Consider the following 24,926-nt stretch of genomic DNA (forward strand, 5'->3'; position numbering starts at 1 on the left):
TAGCTGATCAACTAGTCCTGATTTTGCAAATCAGAGGGCATTGATTTAATGTATTTTATTATATGTTGTAGCATAAGAAAGGCTATATTCTTTGGCTATGAAATAGTCCTATGATACAATATTTTCCTTACTATTTATGGACCATTTTACTTTCAGGTTCACATTTCTCTCATGCTTCTGAATATTTTGCACACTTGATTACAGGTAGTTGGAGTGTTACTGTACCTTCAGTATACAAACTTACTCAGGTATAGTTCACATTTACCCAGTCAAGACATAAGCTTTGCAGAATTATCTCCTTCCTCCCTGCATCCCACAGTCTACGTATTTTTCAACTTTATGTTTTATTTAACAACCAGTCTGAGTGTTAGTCAGGAAAATGATAAGCAGACATAAAGGAGTAGGTGAATGTAAGCTTGTAGCAAACCTGAGAGTTAAGCAAAGGTTTTGTTGTTGTTGTTCTTGTTGTTTGGGGGTTTTTTGTTTGTTTTTTTAAAATTCTGCCATCATTGGAGAAGTACTAGAAGTTTTTGATGAGTACTTGTATATGTCAGGTACGTGTTTTAGAATGATTAAATTATTCTCTTAGATGATTAATCTCTTAAATGAATCTGTTTTTCATTACTTTTCTGGATCCTCTTTTCTCTGTCTTTTTTCTGTAAAAAGCATAGGGTGTATCATAATTGGTACCTATGTGTCAAGCGAGAAACTAGTAAGTTTAAAGAGAATGTTTATCTCTACCTCTATACAAACAAATTTTTAATAGGCTGCCCTTAGTATTAACTTATTTTCCCTACTTCCGTAGTGTGAAGAGTACTGACATTGAAAAGATTTTAATTTCTATTGATAATAAATGAACACACTGCAGAGAGGATCTAAAATAATTAGAGGAACACGTGTCAAGTCTTTCAGGCCCTCATATTAACACACAGTGCATGCTGCTTCTCATTTTTGCAAATGTCAACCATTTTAATGTATCTTTTGGGAAATGGTTCACTCTATTTCAAAGGTGTATAATAAAAGAAAAGGGCTTAGGGCAATATTTAAGCAATGAAAGAAACACAGGACATTTATGACTAGCTGGGAGGAACTGATTGCCTTTGGCTGTGCCTTGGGAAATCCCCAGGAAATACAGTAAGTTGTGATTACTATTACAAGTTAAAATGACACAAAGCATAGAGAGGAATTTGTGTTTTCCTTATGGGTGACTGCATTTCATATTCTCTGTGTGCCATTAGAGTTCATACCCACCCCTGTGTTTCTTACTGTAGTACTAGCAGGAGATGTATTATTGAAAATTGCAGAAGAGCAACTTTCTAGAGAATCAATTTAAGAAAAGAGAATTTAAAGCTAAGCTCATGTAAGAAAGCATATATTATCACATACCTCAATTAAGTGTCTCTCATAAAACTAGTAGTATTTTAAATTAATGATATCAAAATTTGTACTGCCAATATTTGTTAAAGTATGTATGTTAAATTTATAATGTGTATAACTATGATAAATAGTGTTAGAGGTAGGTAAAAAAGAAAGGCGTAAATTTAATTTTCTCTGTGCATTTTCACTGTGGTTACTTTCTTAATAAAAATAGAAATGTTTAGATCTACTAGCATTATTTGGAGGCCATAAGAATTGTTCATCATCATGTTATAGGTTTTCATTTCTGAGTTTCTACCAAGCTGTTGAGAACATACAGGAAATTATCTCACAAATCCCTGTTATTTTTTTTTCTTTTATTTATTTAAAAAATGATTCCTTTTCCCCTTTATGGTAGTTAAGGGGTCTAACACAAAATCCTACTTACTGCATTGTCTCAGCTTTATTGCACTACCTTTGAATTTAAAACATGGCAAAAGAATTATTCTTGAAATAGTTCTAAAATGCTAACAGTGGATATTCAATCTGATGATCACTATTTTTGGTCATGTAAAGAAAACAAACTGGGTACAAAAAGTGCAGTCTTTTTAAAGGCACTTTTGCCTGGTAAGTTCTGTATACTGCCTTGTTTGACCAATGAACAAGTAACTATCACTGTATGTCATCCAAGGTGGGAGATCAAGGGCATGCCTTTGGTTGGTCTATGATACAAGAAGGATTTTAAAAGAGATAATATTTTAATATGTTCAACTTGGGTGTTTTAATGAAGGGTTAAAATAAATACCCAAATAAGAACAAAACTAGTAAAGTCATTTTTTGCATAAGTTATGTACCTAAAATACACACACCTGAATAGTTTTCGATTTTAAGGAATTGCCAAGCATTTTACAATCTACATATTTCCTGAACTATTAACCCATCTCTGTTAATTAGTCATTAAAGATAGTTCTGAGTGTTTATAAACTTGAAACATTACTCTTATAAGTTAAAAGAGAAATTCCACCAAAAAGCATGAAGGAATATAAAAATATTTCTGTGTTTATCAGAAATATTTGTTTTCATTTAAAATCACATTATTCCACAACATTTTAAATGGTTATATTAACTAAATCCTACTGTTTCCACATGTATGTACTGTGATGGGACCAGGGTCAAATTTTCCTTTTGTTCGTAATCATTCTAGAAGTTGAGCATTCTTCTGTATATGCAAGTCTTAAACAAATCTAACTATTTTCTTGAACAACTAATTGTTTCTTAAACTATTTCATTATCAAGATAACTTTAACTTTATGAAGACCTAAGATAAAGCAATTAAAATTCTAATTTTCAAAAAATGTCATGCCCCCTTGGATTCTAATTATGTAATTTTAAATAATTTTATAGCTCTTTAATCTTTTATCTGCAATTTTTGAGATCCCAAAAAACAAACAAGCAAACAAAATCCCCTGAAAACCTAAAGTCTTTCTATGACTTATTTGGTAATCAAATCTGGCCTGATCTAAATTGACAAGAGGCTGTTTATAATTTTCTAACTCATAGTGGGGTTATATTTTTGCTGTAGAAATATTAATGTCTTTGATTACTGCAGCCTTAGACTTAGCTAGGGGTATTATTTTGCATATTCTGAATAATTCTGAATTCTGAAAAACACTGGGCCCAAGGCTTTTGGATAAAGGGTTATTTAAGAATTTTCTTACATTCAAATTTCCATTCCGTGTCTAGCACTGTTTTGCTCTTTGGTGTGAGTACCTGGGACTAGTGAGTAAATTCTGAATTTTTATTGAATTATAGTTGAGATATCATTTTAACATTTTTCTCAGGTAAAAATGGTGTTGACTCTCACCCCAATCAGATTGTATGCTCCTCTTTTTGATATCTGTGTTCTGGACTACGCCTAAAATCTGTATTTACTAAATACTTCCAGAGGAATAAGAAGGTATTAAGGAAGTTCATCACTTTCTGTGTGCGTATAGCCTTGCCTTTATGGATTTCTGGTTTTTAATTTTTTCCCTGTTCCAAATCTTGTGCTTATTTCAAGTCTTATTATAACTGAGGTGGTTTATGATGAAAATCACCATATCCACATAATTGACAGAACAGCCTCTAAGTGTGTGGCTCTGTCCTCATACCCACTTGATCACAGAGGCTTAGCAAGGGCTCAGTAAGCTCCTGGTTTGTGAGAGCCAAAGGGCTCAGTTCTGGGCCCGTCACTGTCACATCCTGGTTTTGTAATGATTGAAATTCATTACCTCTCCCTCTCTCTTGTTTGTGGGAATGGGAAACATATAATTATCATATAGGTATAATATCATGTGCTTCAGATAATTTTGTCATCTATGATATAATGGTACATATGAAGTAAGCATAGGGAGTGCTATAAAGCACTGTAAAACATAATGATATCCATGAACTATACTGTGTGTGTGAAAAAAAAGTCCAGGGGTGAAGTAGTTCTCTGCTGGATTTTCTAAGCTCCTGAAATTAAATTTAACACTGGCTTGCTCTTTAACACTGGCCTTAGATGAATAAACTCAATATTTTGATTTGGATGTATTATTACATTTAATTATTTTTAAGTATTGCTTCAATTCATAGTTTCAAATTATAGATGGAATTTTTAATCAATTTTTTAGAAATAAAAGGGGTTAGAATGAAAATGATGTTGGGTAAACTAGATAATGTAGGCTTAGTCATTGTGTCTCCCTAAATATTTGTTTTTAACTGGTCCTGAATTGTTTACTCTAAAGCAGTTTTCCTAAGCACAGTAACTTTTTGACAGTGCTTAGCTTTCCTGTGGTAATATCTGATCAATTGTTACCCCAACTCAAGCATTACTTGAAAAATAAAAAAATAAAATCTGGGGCTTCCCTGGTGGCACAGTGGTTGAGAGTCCGCCTGCCGATGCAAGGGACATGGGTTCGTGCCCCGGTCTGGGAGGATCCCACATGCCGCGGAGCGACTGGGCCCCTGGGCCATGGCCGCTGAGCCTGCGGGTCCGGAGTCTGTGCTCTGTAACGGGAGAGGCCACAACAGTGAGAGGCCCGTGTATCACAAAAAAAAAAAAAAAAAAAAAAAAAAATTAAAATCTGTAACGTTTTCTCTCCTTTGCTTTTAACAGATACACATATATTTGTTTCCAAAGCCTGGATCCAATAAATAAAGACTTTGGAAATGTACTACATTGGATTTGGCATTTCATTAAAGATAATAAATATATCCATATTTGGTCTTTATGATGACATATGATAGCATTTTTAATTGGAAAAGATTCTATTGAGGTGCAGCCACTTTGGAAGGCAGTTTGGCAGTTTCTTACAAAGTAAAACATACTTTTACTATACAATCCAGCCTCCTTGGTATTTAGCCAAATGAGGGGAAAACTTATGTCACATAAAAACCTGCACACAGATGTTTATAGTACTTTTATTTATAATTTCCAAAATTTAGAAGCAACCAAGATGCTCTTCAGTAGGTGAATTGTGGTACATCCAGACAATGGAGTATTATTCAGTGCTAAAAAGAAATGAGCTATCAAGCCATGAAAAGACATGGGGGAAACTTAAATGCGCGTTACAAAGTAAAAGAAACCAATTTGAAAAGGCTATACACTGTATGATTCCAACTATATGACATTCTGGAAAAAGCAAAACTATGAGACAGTAAAAATATCAGTGGTTGCCAAGGGTTAGCAGGGAGGGAAGGATGAATAAGCAGAGCATAGAGGATTTTTAGGAAAATTAAACTACTCTGTATGATACTATAATGGTAGATGCACATTATTATAAATTTGTCAAAATCCGTTGAATGGGGCTTCCCTCGTGGCGCAGTGGTTGAGAGTCCGCCTGCCGATGCAGGGGACACGGGTTCGTGCCCCAGTCCGGGAGTCCCGCATGCCGCGGAGCGGCTGGGCCCGTGACCCATGGCCGCTGGGCCTGCGCGTCCGGAGCCTGTGCTCCGCAACGGGAGAGGCCGCAGCAGTGAGACGCCCGCGTACCACCAAAAAAAAAAAAAAAAAAAATCCGTTGAAGGCACACCAAGAGTGGACCCTAAGGTACCCTGTGGACTCTGGGTGACTGTGAGCTGTCAGTGCAGGTTCATCAATTATAGCAAATGTACCATTGTGGTAACGGAAGAGGGTATGCGTGTCTTGGGGCGGGGGTTATAGGGGAACTCTGTAACTTCTATTCCGTTTTGCTGTGAACCTGAAACTGCTCTAAAAAATAAAGTCTATTTTTTAAAATGATTCCATTGAGCATAAACATATAACTAAATTAAATGACAACAAGAAGTGTAATGAAAAATACAAATATACAAGTCACCTATACAAAGTGCAATGAAAAGAAACTTGATGTAGAAATAGGCAAATTGAGGGGTGAATTGTGATCTGGGGAGACAACCAGAGAATGTATGTATAACACATAATATCAAGTTTTTCATTGGAATTAAAGGAGAATCATACAATAAGTTGCTTGGAGCCAGTCAGATAAAAACTTAAAGCCACAGACTTCTTCTCCCTCAGAATTCTATTGAGTTACTCTGCATTTAACCTAATCGTGACCGTCCCCATCAATTATCACAACAGCTAGAAGTTTCAGAAATTAAGAGACTAGCTTCTCTACTCAGAGTATTATTAATATAGTACCTTCCCATATTCTACATTTTGTTTGCATGGTCTGTTCTTGAGTTATTATAAGGAGTAAATTTGAATATCCATTTTCTCTAATTATACAGCTAATAAAGATGTGTCCTAACATACTATAAGCCCTGGACATATTTTTCTAGTATACAGGAAAATTAATGTGATTTTTAGTTTCTAATCTGAGATTCAATAATCCAGCTTTATAGGGAAAAAAATGAGGGTTTTTTTGTCACTTGGACTTGAGGCAGCTCATTAAAAATTCTAAAAGGTATAGAACAAAAACACAAAACATTTCTCACAAGTGATGAATTTTTGCTACAAGCAATGATGGTTTTTTAAATCAACCTTTCATAGTGAATAATGATCTTGTGCTCTTGAGTCAAACCTTTGTGTATATATCCTAGTTTAGGATCTGTGAGATTTAGGCAGATCTTAACTAGGGTATATACACATATCCAGATCTTTCTTGGATTCCTTTCCTTTTGAATAACACAGATAGAACATTATTTCATCTCAAAATGCAAAACTGGAACAGTAGTTAGGAGATTCTGACTTGCATTGTTCAATACTTGGGAGCAAATGACCGTTGGGATTGGTGCTGACAGTTTACACTTGAGCCTCTATAGCAAGTTTCTGGAGGACTGTGCTTTCTTCTCAGTGGAGGTTGCAATCCTTTGATCAAATTAACTCACAAAACTCCATCCAGGCCAAAATGTATTTAAACCTACCCCAGGCCAATCCCAGTAGACCGTACGAAAAGAGCATGCTTCTTCCTAGGTAGATCCAGAGATACAAACATATTCTTAGACAGGAAATTTAAGCAGGGGATTTGCCTGTCTTATTTATAATCCCACAATGCAAGCATACAGACACTTTACAAGATGGTTCCCTCTTTGGTATACCTTCATAGGAACCAAGTCTGTAATACTAGCATTTGCTATTTTCTTTAGAAGAAAAATTCATTAAATGTCAGCAACAGGGATTATTTTGTAAATCCTCCATTTTAATTACTCAACCAGCTTTAGTTTTTTAATTTTTATTTTATATTGGAGCATAGTTGATTTACAATGTTGTGTTAGTTTCAGGTGTACAGCAAAGTGATTCCATTACACATATACATGTATCTATTCTTTTTCAAATTCTTTTTCCATTTAGGTTATTACAGAATATTGAGCAGAGTTCCCTGTGCTATACAGTAGCTCCTAGTTGGTTATCCATTTTAAATATAGCAGTGTGAGCTTTAAAAACTTATATAGCTCCTTAACTTCTTCTCAACTAAGTCTGAAGTTAATTCTACAAAGAGTTTTCTCATCAGAAAAAATGGAAATAATAATAAATAAAGGTAAAAAATTTTAACTACCTCAGGGTCTGTTATGGAACTGAGATAATGCTTTTCATATACTAAACATAGCTTCAGAATAAATGTTCAATAAATATTAATCTTTTTCAAATATTCTTGTCATTTTTTATATTCATAATAAACTCTTCTTTTTTTTTTTTTTTTTTTTTTTGCTGTACGCGGGCCTCTCACTGTTGTGGCCTCTTCCGTTGCGGAACACAGGCTCTGGACATGCAGGCTCAGTGGGCATGGCTCACGGGCCCAGCCGCTCCGAGGCATGTGGGATCTTCCCGGACCGGGGCACAAACCCGTGTTCCCTGCATTGGCAGGCAGACTCTCAACCACTGCTCCACCAGGGAAGCCCTATAATGAACTCTTGATTTTCACAGAGATCTATATTTACCTAATATTCTAAAACTTCTCTTTGAGTATATTATAATTTAATTTTGTGACAGAGATCAGTGCCAGGAATAAAAATATGCAACTTGAATTACAATACGTCTTTGTACAGAATTTTATCAACTGGAGGGATATAGCAAAGTTGTTCTGACTTTGCTGTATATCATGCAGAATTAATATTTTTATTTAATAACTTTTTCTTTCCATTTGATTATGCTGGTTTTCAGTGATTAACTTTTATTGATGCATAAATTAGGGCCATTTTATTGAGGTCATTATTTTTCTATATAGTGTCTGAGGTAGAAAAAGGACAGAGCAAATACTAGTACACTGCTTAGTTTAAGACTTTGAGAAAATGTTTGCATCAGCTAAGGAATTGGTGCAAGGGAACCTACTTTTTAAGGAGGCCACTTCATAAATATCATGTGTGTTCTACTTTTCACAAAACCCCCTTCCTGTCAAATTTAGGTGTTCCCATCTTTGACGGTAATTTTTATTTTACTTTTTTATTTTAGCGTATTACAAATTATTTTTAATTTCCTACAAATATTATTTTAATATATATGTCTGCCAAATGGAATAACTCAAAAGCCTTATTTAATAAAAGCCTCTTATTTTGTGTTTCTTTTCATTTTCTTTACTCATTTCTACAACATTTTCTACTGTTACTAATGATCAGTTGCTCCAAAAAAAAAAAAAAAATGTGTTTTATTTACAGGGCACAGCTAATGGAAGTGCTCCTGTACCTTCTCGCAGGCAATTATGTGAGTCTCTTATATTCAGCTCTGTGTTGTAAACATGACGATGTGTTTCTGTGCTGTAGCATGGCATGCTGATTGAGATCAAATGCCCTAATGCAATCCCCAGTGTTGTATATTACCTACAATGTTTGTAGTAAATGGTTCCCTTTGCCTCTTCCTTACCTGTTTGTCATTATCCAGCCCATTTAAGAAAACTGCACTGCGATGTGGCCAAGTGTGTTGAGGCTTCAAGAACGGCTCAAAGTCTGGGGCAAGGATAGAAGTGGCTCTTATTTAAGTTTATTTTCACTTAGCAACAATAATAGCACTTTCTTTGTTAACCAAATCAGTACGCTTTCTTAAATCCTAACTTCTTTTACAGACTTGTTCAAAGAGCCCTTGTATCATACACAGCTGTGTTTTAGTCACAGCTAATGAGACCTCTTTCCTTGAAAAGGAAAAATCCATTAAAAGGAATCCTACTTCTAGTGAATTTAAAGCAAACTTGACTTTCCAACCACTTCAGTTTATTTCTAAGTCATCGTATTTAGAAAATTTGAAAATAATCCATAAATTTTTAGATAGAAATCCTGGATTTTACAACGTTGCTTAGCTGTATTATAAGTATACACACCTCGCAGAGAGTCAGATATTTGCTCTTCAGCTCAGGAGATTTCTGTGACAGCTTGTCTGCTTTAACATGAACCTTTTGTCAATGAGAGATGTATATGTAAATTTAATATGTAGAATCTCCAGAGTGCCATCAGACTTTGAAAAAGAGCTATTTTCATCGCCATTTCCATCCATGACTTTTCTCTTCTCCCACACCAGCATCCGTCAGAAAATCATGGTTGTTTACCTCCATTATAGACTGCTACAGCAATACACCACGTGATTCTAATTGTTGTGCCTAGCAATAAATGCCAAGTAGAATCATCTTAATATGGTTTTAAAGGTGATTCAAAGGTACAGTCCTGTTTGCATAATGCTTTTCTTCACTATTGGCAAAAGAAATATATGATTCGATGATGTTCACTGAGAAGGATCTGTGAATCAATTACAAAAGACAAACAAATAAACAAAAAAAACATTATAAAGATGCTTAAGGAACAAACAGAAATTTGCACTTTAGTACCTTCTTTTTCATGAAAGAGTGTTGCACGTTTGGATTCTTATGAATAAAATTGTAGTGGAAAGAATTGCTAATGTGAATAGAAGATGGGATTTAGATATATTAAATATTCCTCTAAAGTTAAATAATCATCAACTGGTCTCAAACTATCCCTTGCTGTTATTTCGTTTTATCTATTTCTCTATCATCTAACTTTCTAAAATATACTAAAGGTATGGTTTCTTTTATGTACGTATTGGTGCAGTATTATTACCAAACCAAACTTGAGGCCTCTAGCCCACGAGAGCAGTAAAACCAATCTACTGACACCAGCTTGTGGTGAAGGAAAGTACAACATTTATTGTAAGGCACTGTACAAGGAGTGCAGGGCAGCTAATGCTCAAAACACCCAAAGTCCCTGATGGGTTTCAGGGAAGCATTTTCAAAGGCAAGGTGAGGGAAGGTAGTTACAGGGTGTGTGACCAGCTCGTGTACAGTTCTCTGGTTCATTGATGGTGAGGTAGCAGGGTGGTGTCACAGGGGTAAACCTTATCAATCCTCAGCCTCCAGTAGGTCTGGGGGCTAAGTACTCATGGTCATCATGTAGTTAACTTCTTCCGTTTGGTGGGGTTTTTAGCATCTATAAGACAAGTCAGGAGTGTGCACCAGGCACTGCCATCTGTGTCCTTCAGGGAGGAACTAAAGATTCTGTGACTGCCACGTGGCTGATTTACTGTTTAATTTCTTACCAATTCTCCTGGCCCAACTGCTGTTTTTGTCACTACATGTTTACATCCTTTCACTCATTAATTCTTGAGCCAGGCTTATGTGACTCAGAGGAGGACTGGGAAACTATAGCTTTTCTACACATAAGAGGCAAGCAGAGGACATGGGGGTGGGGTCTGGGAAGGCCCAATAGGGTCCCTGCTCAGTTACAGTATTAACTGATAAAAATTGAAAACTATAGCCAGAACACCAGTGAGATAAAAAATATTCTTTTTTTTATTTGCCTCTTTTTAAAGTAAAAATCATTATTGTGCATATAAGTTAGATTGCCTTAAAGACAAAGGAATGTATATTGTTATGGAGATAGAGAAAATATTGTTGCTAGAAACTTTGGGGAATGTGAATTCATTATATATGCCATGATATCATGAGTGGAAATATAAAGGTTATGGAAGTACAGTCTTCAATTTGGACTAAACATATTTCTCACCTTTACAAAATCAAAATGTATAATTTGAAAATAATACTGGATATTTGAGAGTTCAGATCATTGGTTCTAGTTAAATCAGAGTGAATCCTACAAAAAGCAAAGGGAAAAATAAAATGATGGATGGTTTCTCTAAGTTCTCTAAGTCTAAGGATCTAAAATTGAAATGTTTCCTGTGCCTCAATGGATAAGACCATAAAATGGGTATTACTCTCCTAAGCATGGGGACTTGGAAATAGTAAACTTATAAGACATTAATTTGGAATGCTACCTATCACATTTCCTTTTGGTCAAGTACAAGTCTTCGGATCTCTGAATTACCTATTAGTAGAGACTCCTTAAGTATTTGTAATTGTGGTGATTATTAAAGATACTACGTCGAGAGCTTGAATGTTTTATTCTACACATGAACATCACAATGTTAATATTAAATGTCTTTATTCCTACCCTATTCCCTAAAATCAATACCTATATTGATATCTTACAGTTGATTCCTGATTCTAGTATTTTATATTTTTGACTATATCAAAAGTGGTAACTAATACTTTCTTGAAGTTACAATTAACCAAACTTTTATTCATTTTTTAATTCAGTATTAAGGGCTTCCTTGTTTGATGGCTGTCACTTTATTTCAAAAACATATCCATTTTTAACAGTTCTCTTTTGTCATAACCCAAAACAGAATCTAGCAGCAAAGAGGGATTGCCTAGATGGTGAGGTAATTGGAAAGGCTGTGATTCTACGATGAGAAGGTTCACATCTCCATCTCAGGAAACATTATGTGGCTTTTAATTAACAGGCCCACTCAAATATGTCTTTATTTGTTACTTAGTTGATCAGAATTAAATTGGAGAACTATTGTCTTGGTTAATACTTATCATTTTCAGAGAGATGCTTGCAGAACGATTAACAAACTTGGGGAAGAGGGAGTCTTGAAAAGTTTTTTGAATGCTAATAGTACATTTTTTTATTATTAAATGCTTAAAAGGATACATCATCTATTCAAGTGATATTGCCTTCTTAATTTCCTACTGGTTTACATTTTAAAAGTTACAATCAACTTTAGTGAGTAAAGTGCTATCATATGCTGGTAAAGACCAACTCTAAATTTGTATGCATTGAGATGTATAATATTTGAATAAATTTTTGCAAAGGTTTGATCCATAAAATGCAATTCAAAATACAGGAACTGATTTTACAATGGTTATTGCTTTCCATTTTACAGTAGTAACCATTTTAAGAGCTCCAAATTACAGGACCATGTATTTCTAACAGATGTGTCTTGTTATCTTTTTCAAGAGAATATTCTAAAATTTAATAAACTGATTCCAAAATTTACTAAGCCATAAATATAAAAACCATGAACACAAAATTTCAAAATCCAAGCAACAGTTCAAAAATGACTTGTCTAAAATAATCGTGTGCTTTATTTTTGTATTTCGCAACATGGATTCATTGTTTCCCAATTTATGAAAGAAAGGAACATCAAATATTTACAAGTAGTCTATTCAATGGTAGTTACCTAATTTAGCTGACATTCTCCAGATAGTTGAATGTCAACCTAACTGAAATGACTACAAGTGATAATCATACTGCCTTCCTACTGAGAATCAGATAGCAGTTTCCTTTATAACACAAATAGAACTGAAACTATATATTTACAAGGGAGGTCATAAACATGAAAACGTATGCTTTTTATTGTTTGAAAAGTAGTTGAAGAATTACCCTAAAAATAAAGGAAAATTATTTTTGCTACATGTGATCAAAAGATTAAATACTTCCATAGGCTTTTGCACATTATACGTCAATCAATCCTTGAAAATATAAAAGTATTCTATGAAATAGTTACCATTTTTTATTCAATTTATCAAGAAAAATTTATACTATCAATTTTCCAAAGTATGTTTCTCTCTCATTTGCTTTAACTTACCTCCCCTAATTTTCAATCAAGTTTCTTTTCCCTTCTTTTGAGAGCTAAATAGCATTTTTTTAAATCCCAAATTGATTTCATCAGCAAGTGATGAAAAACAACAAATTCAATAAGAAAGGAGAGCAGAGTATTCATTTACAATAATATAAATCTCAAAGTCAGAATGAATGGTCTTAAGATGCTGAGCTGGCTGTGTAAGAACAGATTTTTCAAACTATTGTTCTCACTGTGCCTTCTGATTTATTCCTTTCCTTCTTGGTTTATCAGTTTATTTGTTTTCATTTCCCTTTCTTTTGTCTCTCTCATCCCACACAATATCTTTCCATTATTTATCATCCTATTTTAGATGTAACTTCCGTTTTACTTGTTTTCTTCTTTCTTTGCTGTGCTTGGAAGCAATAAAGGAAGTGGTTTCAATAGTTGTGAGAACTACCAGAAATTTCCTATCACTGTCTTTTTTTCTTTTAATTAATTAATTTATTTATTTATTTATTTTTACATCTTTATTGGGGTATAATTGCTTTACAGTGGTGTGTTAGTTTCTGCTTTATAACAGAGTGAATCAGCTATACATATACATATGTTCCCATATCCCCTCCCTCTTACGTCTCCCTCCCTCCCACCCTCCCTATCCCACCCCTCCAGGCGGTCACAAAGCACTGAGCTGATCTCCCTGTGCTATGCGGCTGCTTCCCACTAGCTATCTACCTTACGTTTGGTAGTGTATGTATGTCCATGCCTCTCTCTCCCTTTGTCACAGCTCACCCTTCCTCCTCCCCGTATCCTCAAGTCCGTTCTCTAGTAGGTCTGTGTCTTTATTCCTGTCTTACCCCTAGGTTCTTCGTGACATTTTTTTTCTTAAATTCCATATATATGTGTTAGCATATGGTATTTGTCTTTCTCTTTCTGACTTACTTCACTCTGTATGACAGACTCTAGGTCTATCCACCTCATTACAAATAGCTCAATTTCGTTTCTTTTTATGGCTGAGTAATATTCCATTGTATATATGTGCCACATCTTCTTTATCCACTCATCTGATGATGGACACTTAGGTTGTTTCCATCTCCAGGCTATTGTAAATAGAGCTGCCTTTGAAGTACACCTTCGGAAGACATGTCTAGTAGGGTTGCTACAAACCTTACATGAGTAAAGCAATGCTTATCTGGTTCTGCATTCTTAGGGAGCAAAGACAAATAGATTGTGTTTATAAGTTCACAGTTAAACACACATATATACCGGGGATTGAGGAAGTTCCCTTCTTTGGAAAAGAGGTTTCAGTCAGAAACAAAACAGAAAGGAAAAGTTTTAAATGGCATGATGAAATTATGAATATACCACTAATAGAAGACAAGCTAATACAAAAGATTGCTAGAAAGTGGGAAAGGTGCAAAAGAAAAACGTAGTATATGTTATAATCCTATAATTTACAAGGAAAATGTTAAATATTGTCTTTCCTTTGAGTCCAAACTAATGGTTTTACATTTAATTGAGGTTAGAATTTTGAGCTGCTAAAAAGTAAAAAGCTATGCTCAGTTGCAATAAAAAGAAAGAAAAAGGCATTTCCTTTGATGTATACATAATTGTGATTATCATTCTAGGCTATTAAATTTGTCTAGATAATGAATATATGTTAAAACTGTACATAGGTGCTCTGGTTTCAGCTTGAGATGTAGAATGCTGAAAAGAGCATTGTTCCTACCCTTACAATAATAACGGAAACCCTGGAGAGAATATAAATTCACGTTTCTTGAACCATCAGAGAGCTACAGTCACAGGGCAATCAGTTAACCTAAGAGACGTAAAGACAAGTACTTGGCAAGGAGAGACCATATGTAGCAGACACAGTCAGATAACAGTAAGAATTATGTTAAATTCTGGTCAACTAATTGGTAAGGGGGAAATGTAGCCTATCGAGAGAATATAAATATAATGAAAATTTACACCACTTACAGGATCTTCTCTACAGGCCTCACTAGATGCTCACATTACAATATTGGCAAGATTCCTGAGAAAGTGTCTCTTGAGCTAAAGATCAAAAGACAGGATCTGCAGCTACTATAGGAAAGGCACAACACCACCCAGATGCTTCTTCCCTATTGTCCATATAGAACAAAAGCCTAAAATTCAGGGGGGAAAAGCAATACACAGGTGAAAACCCATTGCGGCTTGGAGAAGGGAACAGAAAAAGATCCTTTATTCCTGGATCAGGGGCAAGAATACATGATGGACCCAGGACAGCTGGGGGAGAAGACAGACACCAGGAAGGCCACATCTGTGAGGCCCTGGGGCACAGTGTCTTCCTAAGATTTAGGCTCAATCAGAGGAGCAGAGAATGCCTCACTCTTTGTACCACAAACTAATAAGCAGTGAGTTATAAGTCATCAGAGAATATGGCTGGGAGTGTTACAAGAGTGCTGTGAAGCACCATGCAAAGGAGACACTAAAGGTGAAGGTGGACCATACATTTAAGAAAATCCCTGACAAATCAGTTCCTACCCTAAATACCAGGTATCATTAGAGAAAGTTGAAGGCTCTGGGTAACCCCAACAACAGTGACAAACTCAGTTCAGTTCTGCCTAGGTTGACACAAATGTCCATCCTAAAGCCTTAGCAGAAGGAATGGCATGCCCATTTCCAGACATACAATTTATTTACCAATGTCTCTAATGTCCTACACAATATGTCTGGCTTTCCACGAAAATTTGACGGCACAAGGAAAAGCAAGAAAAAGCAACACACTGCCTAGGGACAAAAGAATCAACAGAATCAGATTCAGATATTATGCAGATGTTGGAAACATCAGAAAGGGGAATTAAAATAACAATATGTTAACACTCTAATGGAAAAGTTTGATAACATGCAAGAACAGGAGTACAGCTTCAGCAGAGAGAACTCTAAGGATGAATCAAATAGAAATGCTAGATATTAAAAGCTCAATAACGGATGAAGAATGCCAGTGATGGTCTTACATGTATATTCAACATAGCCAAGGACACAATCAATGAACTTGAAAGTAGGTGAATATAAACTACCCAAACTGAAACACAACAGGAAAGAAATGGCAAGGAGCACAAAAAAAAAAAAAAAAAAAAGGAATATTCAAGAGCTGTGGAACAATAACAAGTGGTCTGACTTATGTGTAACTGAAATCTTGGTGAGAAAAAGAACAGTACAAAAGAAAAATTTGAGAAATAAAGGCCACAGATTTTCTAAAATTAATGGCACACACCAAATTACAGCTCCAAGAAGCTTAAAGAGCCCCAAACAGATAAAGAAGAATAAAAAATACACCCAGGAATATCATATTCAAACTACTGAAAAACGAAGTCTGAACATAGCCAGAGGAAGAAAAAATATACATTACATACAGAGGAACAAAGATGAGAATACAGTAGACTTCTCATCAAGAACCCTGTAAGCCAGGAGACAATAAAGTGACATCTTTAAAGTTCTGAAAGGGAAAAACCAACTGGCAACACAGAATTCTATAGTTCAGTGACTATATCTTACAAAAATGAAAATAAAAAACTTTTTCAGAAAAGCAAGTACTGAGAAAATTCATTGCCAGCATACCTCCACTATAAGGAATGTTAAAGAAGTAAAAGAATAGCACTGGAAATGGAATAAATGGAACTAAAAATAAACTTTCCTTTAAAAATCACATAAAGATCTCTTCTGTATTCCTGTATGATTTATGAAATGTTATGATTTAATTTGTGAACCTTAAGTTAGATTAAATTATACTTACTACTAAGGTATTACAAAAATAATTATCATCTTAGTCTGTTCCAACTACTATAACAAGAATACCATAGATTGGGTGGCTTAAACAAACATTTATTTCTCACAGTTATGGAGGCTGGGAAGTCCAAGATTAAGGAGCTAGCAAAATTGGTGTCTGATGAGATCCCACTTCCTGGTTCACACTGGCTTCTCACTTCTCATGTGGCAGAAGGGGTGAGGGAACTCTCTGGTGTCTCTTTCATAAGGGCACTAATCCTATTCATGAGGACTCTGCCTCTCTAAGGCCTCACCTCCAAGTATCATCTCATTGAGGAAGAGGTTTCAACATACGAATTTTGAGGGAATACACATATTCAGTCTATAGCAATCATAATTATAATATTTTGGTAGTTTATGCCTCCTACCTCTATAATAGTTATTTTGTAGGTATTTTTGTGTATGTATGCATTTTTATGTTAATACAGTTTTATAATGGGTATTTAAAGTTAATGATAAAGCAGAAACTGGGAATGCAATAAGATACAGAGGAGAGGCAGGAATCAATATTACTAAAGTCTGAATGATCCAGTGATTCATTTGCTATTCCGTATTTCTATACCTCAATGACTATAACATGTATTGTCATGTGGTCACAGTCTACTCTTAAGAAAATTAGCATATTCTTGTTGTAATTAAAACATTAGAAATTATTCTAAAACACAGTAACAACACTTAAGGATTGGAAAGGACTTCCCTGGTGGTGCAGTGGTTAAGAATCCGCCTGCCAATGCAGGGGATTGTCCATATAGAACAAAAGCCTAAAATTCAGGGGGGAAAGCAATACATGCGGGTTTGAACCCTGGTCTGGGAAGATTCCCACATGCCATGGAGCAACTAAGCCCATGCGCCACAACTACTGAGCCTGCGCTTTAGACCCCACGAGCCACAACTACTGAAGCCCACGTGCCCTAGAGCCCACGTGCCGCAACTACTGAGCCTGCATGCTGCAACTACTGAAGCCCATGTGCCTAGAGCCCATGCTCCGCAACAAGAGAAGCCACCGCAATGAGAAGCCCACATCACAACAAAGAGTAGCTCCCGCTCGCCACAACTTCATTGCGTGCAGCAACAAAGACCCAATGTGGCCAAAAATGAATTAAAAAATTTTTTAAAAAGGATTGGAAATTGAATTTCAAAATTTAATAGGCAAGGAATATTTTGGGCTAATACTATAATGTAGAATAAAAGGAATATGAACTTGCTTTCATATTTTCGTTTTGAATAAATAGTGAGCTAAGTAAATGAATTAAGTTACTACCGTTAAGAATTAGGAATAATCAGAATACTCAGACCTTTGGAAGTTGTTTTGATCATTAACCAACATCTAATTATTAAAGGAGTAAAATTTTCTCTGTACTTGTTCATGTATGTTATTTTTATCAATTTTTTACCTTCTACATATTAATAAATATCTGTCAGCACTCACAAGGTGCTGGATCCTAACTTTATTAAAGTTTACAGATAAGTGATAAGACCACTAATGACATAGAAATGAAAGCCTAGAATTAAGCAACATATTAAAGAAATATGTTAGAAAATATAATTTATATTTAGTAGTTGTGGTCAGTGGATATCATAGAGTTTAAGGGTGAATTTAATTTAAACTGTTACGAGTTTTCTTGAAGATGCAAATAGGTTCAAAGTTCCCAAGTAGGCAGAGAATATAAGAAATTGTCATAGGCTAATAATATGGAATTATAAATTCCATAAGTCCTAGAGATTATCTATTCCAATCCATCCATATCACTAATAAATCCTTGAGAGATTAAGTGATTTACCAAAGTCCAAGCCTTACTGACAAAGCTGGGATTCTAACCCATTTTTCTTGTATCTTCTTTCAAGGTTCTTTTTCTTAAAATTTCTATCAAGCTATCATCTTTTTTCTAAATTTTGTGGAAAGTTTTCCTCTTTCTATCAAACTAGGAGATGATACCCAATTAACTCGTAAAAGATGAATAAATGTTAAGCAGGTAAACGATGTGAACAATAACAAGTCCAGGTAGATGGAGCAGCATGTGGAGAGGATGGCAGAGTCCAGAACACAGCTTCTTTGAGCGGTTGTGCATAGCTCACAGGGCTGAAGGGTTGGGTACTTGTGCAATTGAAGTATTTCCTTGCAGTGCTGGAAAGGGTCGGTTTCTCTGCTATAGGTCAAACTAAATTCACAGCAGCAAGTATTGCTATTTTTTTAGATTGAGGTACAGTTGATTTACAATATTGTGCTAATTTCAAGTGTACAGCAAAGTGATTCAGATATATATATATATATATATATATATATATAGATATAATTTTCAGATTATTTTCCATTGGTTATCACAAGATATTGAATATTGTTACCTGTGTTATACAGTAAATCTTTGTTGCTTATCTATTTTATATACAGTAGTGTGTATCTGTTAATCCCATACTTCTAATTTATCCCTCCCCCTGCTCCTTTCCCCTTTGGTAACCATAAGTTTGTTTTCTAAGCCTGTGAGTCTGTTTCCGTTCTGTAAATAGATTCATTTGTATTATTTTTTTAGATTCCACATATGAGTGCTATCATATAATATTTGCCTTTCTCTGTCTGACTTCACTTAATATGATATTCTCTAGGGCCAGCCATGTTGCTGCAAATGCAATATTTCATTCTTTTTTATGGTTGAATAATATTCCATTGTATAAATATAACACAACTTCTTTATGTGTTTGTCTGTTGATGGACACTTTGGCTGTTTCCATGACTTGGCTGTTGTAAATAGTGCTGCTATGAACATAGGGGTGCACGTATCTTTTTGAATTAGTGTTTTTGTTTTTTCTCATATATATACCCAGGAGTGGAACTGCTGGATCATATGATAGTTCTATTTTTAGTTTTTTGAGAGAACCTCCATACTGTTTTCCAAAGTGGCTGCACCAATTTATATTCCTACCAAGAATGTAGGAGGATTCCCTTTTCTCCACAACCTCTCCAGTATTTATTATTTGTAGACTTTTTGATTATAGCTATTCTGACTTGTGTGAGGTGTTACCTCATTGTGGTTTTGATTTGTATTTCTCTAAAAATTAGCAATGTTGATCACCTTTTCCTGTGCCTGTTGGCCATCTGTATGTCTTCTTTGGAGAAATGTCTATTTAGGTCTTCTGCCCACTTTGTTGATTGGGTTTTTTGTTTTTCTTATATTGAGTTGTATGAGCTGTTTGTGTATTTTGGAAATTGGTCCCGTGTTAGGTGCACTGTTAGCAAATATTTTCTCCCGTTTCATAGGTTGTCTTTTCATTTTGTTGATGATCTTCTTTGCTAAGCAAAAGCTTATAAGTTTGATTAGGTTCCATTTCTTTATTTTTGCTTTTATTTCTTTTGCCTTGGGAGACTTATCTAAGAAAAATCGCTGTGATTTATGTCAGAGAATGTTTTGCCTATGTTGTCTTCTAATTGGCAAAAGACCCTGATTTTTTATTAAAATTTAGGTTTTTTTTTTTGTTTGCACAAGATTATCTTCAAATAAACATTGCTAGATCACTCATATAACCTGTAAACTATTTTAAGTCCATTTCTCAATTTGTTGTGAAATGAGGAACATATTACTTAGAATCTAATCTTTATGTCAAAGAATTAGAGATTATTGGATATGAATATAAATCAAAAATAATTTTTTTTCTTCTTAAAAAATAGACCAGGAAATTCAACTCCTTTCCCACAAGTCAATAAGTATCCATGTTAAGTCTTCCTTTGAGTGCTAAATGTACTATTTAGATCCTTAGGAAAATTTTTTTAAGTCATTATTATAGAATTAATTATGTTACATAAAAATATTAGTATCACAATTTTTGATAATTTAAAGTATTAGTTAAATAAAATGAGTTCATTTTGTTGTCACACATATAATCTCTGGGTGAGTGTTTGGTATTTTCAGTCCACTAAGAATCCTAATGTACAAACACTGCATTTGTCACAAATGGCTCCATGTTGGCCTAAAACAATTAATGTGTCAAATTTGTTCACTTGGAGACATGTGACTCATTTATTGTTCATAGCATGTTGATCTGGTACATTGCCCAGCCTTTAAAATTAAAAATATACATCCTATATAAATATATAATAAAGCATTCTCTAAGAGACATAAACATTTGAAATTATGATTGGCCTCAGGACTAAAATGGTTATGTAATATATCTGAGTCTTTATAAGCAAATTCCCTCAAGTTGGAAAAATATGATATGACTCTTCAAATGTGGCTATATGAGACCTCAATATATTATGATATCTAAGGAATGCAGATATCATCAATCTGAAGTAGTCATTACAACAAACCAAAGGAAAAAAAAAGAAAGAAAAAAACCAGAAAAATAGTCAAAAGATCAAGCCTTCGAGTACCCCTTCATGAACAATCCAGGAAACACTTGAATTGTTGATCCCTATAGTAGGTATAATTATTGTGGAAATGGGCATATTCATAAACTTAGATCAATGCTCAAGCATTTTCTTGTCTGTGTTATTCCATGCTCCATAGGCACAGTTCTTATGATCTGTGATCTGCTTTCCCATGTAACATCTATAAAGTGGATATGAGGCTGGGGTCTGGGGGCCTTAAGCATCTGGTTTTCTTAGCAGTGACAATCTAATTGGAAATCAATAAATTGATGTTGAACCCTACACAACTTTCACATGAACCTGTCCCTGAAAAAAATCAATTCATTCTTTGGCTGTTTTCACATCTGAAAGACAAAAGGTACAGTTTTGGGAGGCCAAAATGTGCCAAGGAAAGGTTTCCTGGGAGACACCCACAGAACATTCCGTAGTGGCCCTTCTTATCGCCACCCACCTCCTCGCAACCCTGGCTGTACTGCTAAGTCTCATTGAGAGCAATGTTGTGAACTTCTATAAATGGAATTTTTATATTCTTAACATCTTAACTTTCGTGGGATATATAGAATTGAGAAAGTTGGTAGACATAATAGATATATGGAACTCATTTGATTGAGAAATCTTTATTAGTAATCTCTACAATGGATTGAAGTAAATTCTTACATTAAGTCAAGAATCTTCTCAGAGTATCACTTTTATCTGTAAAATGTCAATTAGTATCTGAAATTAATGACGTCACTTTAATTTAATTTTGGGCCATTGTTTTTGTTTCAATTTACATGAGAAAGAACAAAAATCATTCCTTATAAATAAGTGTGCACTGGACATTGAGATTCTTTTATAAAAATTTGCTGGTCAGAATCCATTCAATATATGTTTTGTAGCCTCTGTTTAAAATTTTGGTTTCTGCAAGATATTATTTAAGTTAGAGATGGTGATATACAGTCACCCTTTTTTTGGTTAAAATTTTATTTACAATTAGCAAGAGTATATTTCTTTGCTCTCATGTTGAGGAACAGACAAAAGAGGCAAAACATTAAAAATAATAACAAAGGTAATATGGGATCAGGCTGTCAAAATTAAAAGCTTTTAAAAATTGCATGATTTTTTTCAGTCTCTAAATATGTAAGAATATAATTATTCTTCAAGTTATGAGCTACAAAATGTCTCCTGCGGCCCTTCATGATTTAAGCATTTAGAGTCCTTTCTCTTATCATTTCATTTTTCCATCTTCATTTCAATGTGAGTAGCTATGATGAAAGAGTCAAGAAGGCAGATGTTCAGGGAGTTAGACGAAAATTGTCTATCTGAGTTCCTGATATTACAAGAGAGTCAAACGTGCTACAGAATTCTTTACTAATATTCACTGCATTTATTAAATATTCTCATCATGCTGGTTTCTAAATCTTCGCTAATATAAGAAATATACATGAAAACTGCCTTTTAATGGATTGTAGTTTATATAAATGTATACAAATCATATTTATGCTCCTTGCTAAGACAAACATGTTTTAGATATGTTCCTTTGGGAAATCCTCTTAAAGACTGCTCCTAAATGGCTGTCAGGAAGGGAACCAATGTGTTTGAGCACTGCTAGATATCAGACACCCTGTTAAGTGGTTTAAGTTACCTCATTTAATTTTCTGAACAGATCTGAAAAGTGGGCCTTAGCCCCATTTTAAAATAAGAACTCTAACTCTCTTAGAGGCTGTAGTCCTGTATTAGTTTCCTAGGACTGCCCTAACAAGTTATCACAAACTTGGTGACTTAAAACAACAGAAATATATTCTCTCTCAGTTCTGGGGGTCAGCAGTTTGAAATCAAGATGTCAGTAGGGTTGGTTCCTTCTTGAGGCTCGAAGAAGAATCCATTCCAAGACCATTGCCTCACGGCTGGTGGCTGCAGAAAATTCTTGGTAGTATTTCTGGGCTTAGGGACTCTTTACTCCAATCTCTGCCTCCATTTTCACAAAGCCTTCCCTCTGTGTGCCCCTCTGTCTTCTCCTTTTCTGTCTCATAAAGACGTTGGATTTAGGGCCACTCTAAATCCAAGATGATGTCATCTCATCTCAAGAGCATTAACTTAATTACATCTGTAAATCCCTACTTCCAAATCAGGTCACATAATGAACTGGGGGTTATGATTTGGAAATATATTTTGGGGGTGACTATTGAGCATCTACAATGTGCAGTGGCAGAGTCAGAATTTAAATTCTGTTTTTTGTCTTTGGAGTACAAATGCTTTTCATTGTTTTACACCAACTCAGTAAATATGACTCCATATTAGGCACAAAATGACACTCCTACAAGATGACTAAAAGACAGTCCCTACCTTTGAGGTGCTTACACACTAGTGAAACATGGCTGGCTCTTTAACTTCCAAAAAACTTACATTGTCATTTTACTGTAATTACAGAGAAAAACTATAATTTAAACTGCCTAATGAAATATATTACCATACACTACTTTTAAGTATATTTTCTGTATTGCTAACCATTTAGAAATCAGCAAAATGAGAAAACTCAATTAGTACGGTAGATGTTAAATGTTACAAGAATTAAATAGCACTTTAAAATTTCTTGTATCAGAAAGTTGGACAAAATTTAGAGAAAATTGAATTTTTAAAGAAAAGTAAGTTTTTAAAGGGAAAAATACAATATTAGCCATTATTAAATAAACTCCAAAAATACTATAAAGATTTTGAGTACAAAAACTTATTAGAAAGATATTCTATGATCTAAAAGGTTTTATGGTGTTTTGTTTCTGAAAGAAAAAAATTTAATATTTAATTATTGAAATCTGGAAAATTAAGTATTTTGAAATGGAATGCCAATTATATTATTTTGTGAAGATCACCACCAGTTATTTTGTAAAAAATAGTTTCCCAATAGTTATAAAAATGTATTTATACTCATAGATATTGCATACAATGAGAAATCTCTAGGTTTTTGTTGGCGATGATGATGGGTTTTTTCATCATTTTGGAGATGAGTAGCTCATAAGTGGTAGAGCATCACAGTTACCCTGTCTGTTCTTTTGTGTTAAGTTTCATAGCATGAATCAGCCTGCCTCTATTTTTACATACATCACAGTAATTGGACATAAATAGCTTGCTTTAAAAGCCATTTGAATATGTTTCATATTAGGATATTTTATAGAAAAAAATCTAAATTAAAGCAAAAGACTTTAACCTAGTGGCTTTATAGTAACTAAATGAAGGTTTATGTCTGCAAGTACGACACACTTTGAAAATATTTGCAAGACAATGTGACTTTTAAAAATAAATACTGAAGTAGTTCCTCAAAACCTTCATTCAAAATCAGGTTTGAAGTTACACAAATACCCACAAACTTCAGACATGTAAGGGTGACTGATTCTGAGAATAGATTACGTGTAGATTTTGAAAGAGGAGGATTAGGGGTAGAAGTGGAGAATGAGGTTGGCAGCATAGGAAAGTGGGAGTCAATATCTGTAACTTTTTCCTTATTTTTACCACTCTAAAGATAAATGATTCCACTTTTCATTTTCCTTCCACATATCTGTTCATCTCCCTTCCTTCATGTTCCTGCACTTTTTACTAACCTCCTTTTCATGGTCCCTATACCCTTTCTCCACATGGCATGACGATTCTTAGGTTTAGATTTGGAAGGCAATATGCATTAAATCACAGGCTTTTCTATAATTAATTCTTAGGATTTTTCAAGGTTTCCTTTCTTTCACAGATTAAAAACAAATCAGTCCAGCCAAGTTCTAATAGGTAATATATAGAATGAAAAATAAACTGATAACTAAATTTTTGAAAATCCTTATCTGATGGGGGTACAGAAATAGCTATTTTCTTCCTATTGTATTCCTATTTTTTTTTTCAGCAATTAGAATCTGTACTGATCGAACTTACTGTCATTATCTCATTTGTTTGGTTATGAGACATTTGTCACTGCACTTGGGAATCACCTGGTCCAGTGAGGCTTGGAGATAAGTAAATTGGAAATATTGTCCTGCATATTCAGCTACAAAATAGAAATATAAATGGGCTGAGATT

General features: G+C 34.5%; 1 protein-coding gene across 5 annotated transcripts in view; it reads left to right on the forward strand.

The window, feature by feature from the left end:
- CCSER1 (coiled-coil serine rich protein 1) overlaps nt 1-24,926 on the forward strand; it is a 1,274,678-nt gene that overhangs the window by 999,022 nt on the left and 250,730 nt on the right. Inside the window, exon 12 of one of the 5 annotated variants that reach the window (XM_049709022.1) lies at nt 8,473-8,518. The exons of the other annotated variants lie outside the window; for them this stretch is intronic. Within the exon in view, the coding sequence (XP_049564979.1) occupies nt 8,473-8,518 (46 nt within the window). The remainder of the gene's footprint in view (nt 1-8,472; nt 8,519-24,926) is intronic. 5 annotated transcript variants of the gene reach the window in all.

This window comes from Orcinus orca, chromosome 4 (genome assembly GCF_937001465.1).
Source record: "Orcinus orca chromosome 4, mOrcOrc1.1, whole genome shotgun sequence".
Lineage (NCBI taxonomy): Eukaryota > Metazoa > Chordata > Mammalia > Artiodactyla > Delphinidae > Orcinus > Orcinus orca.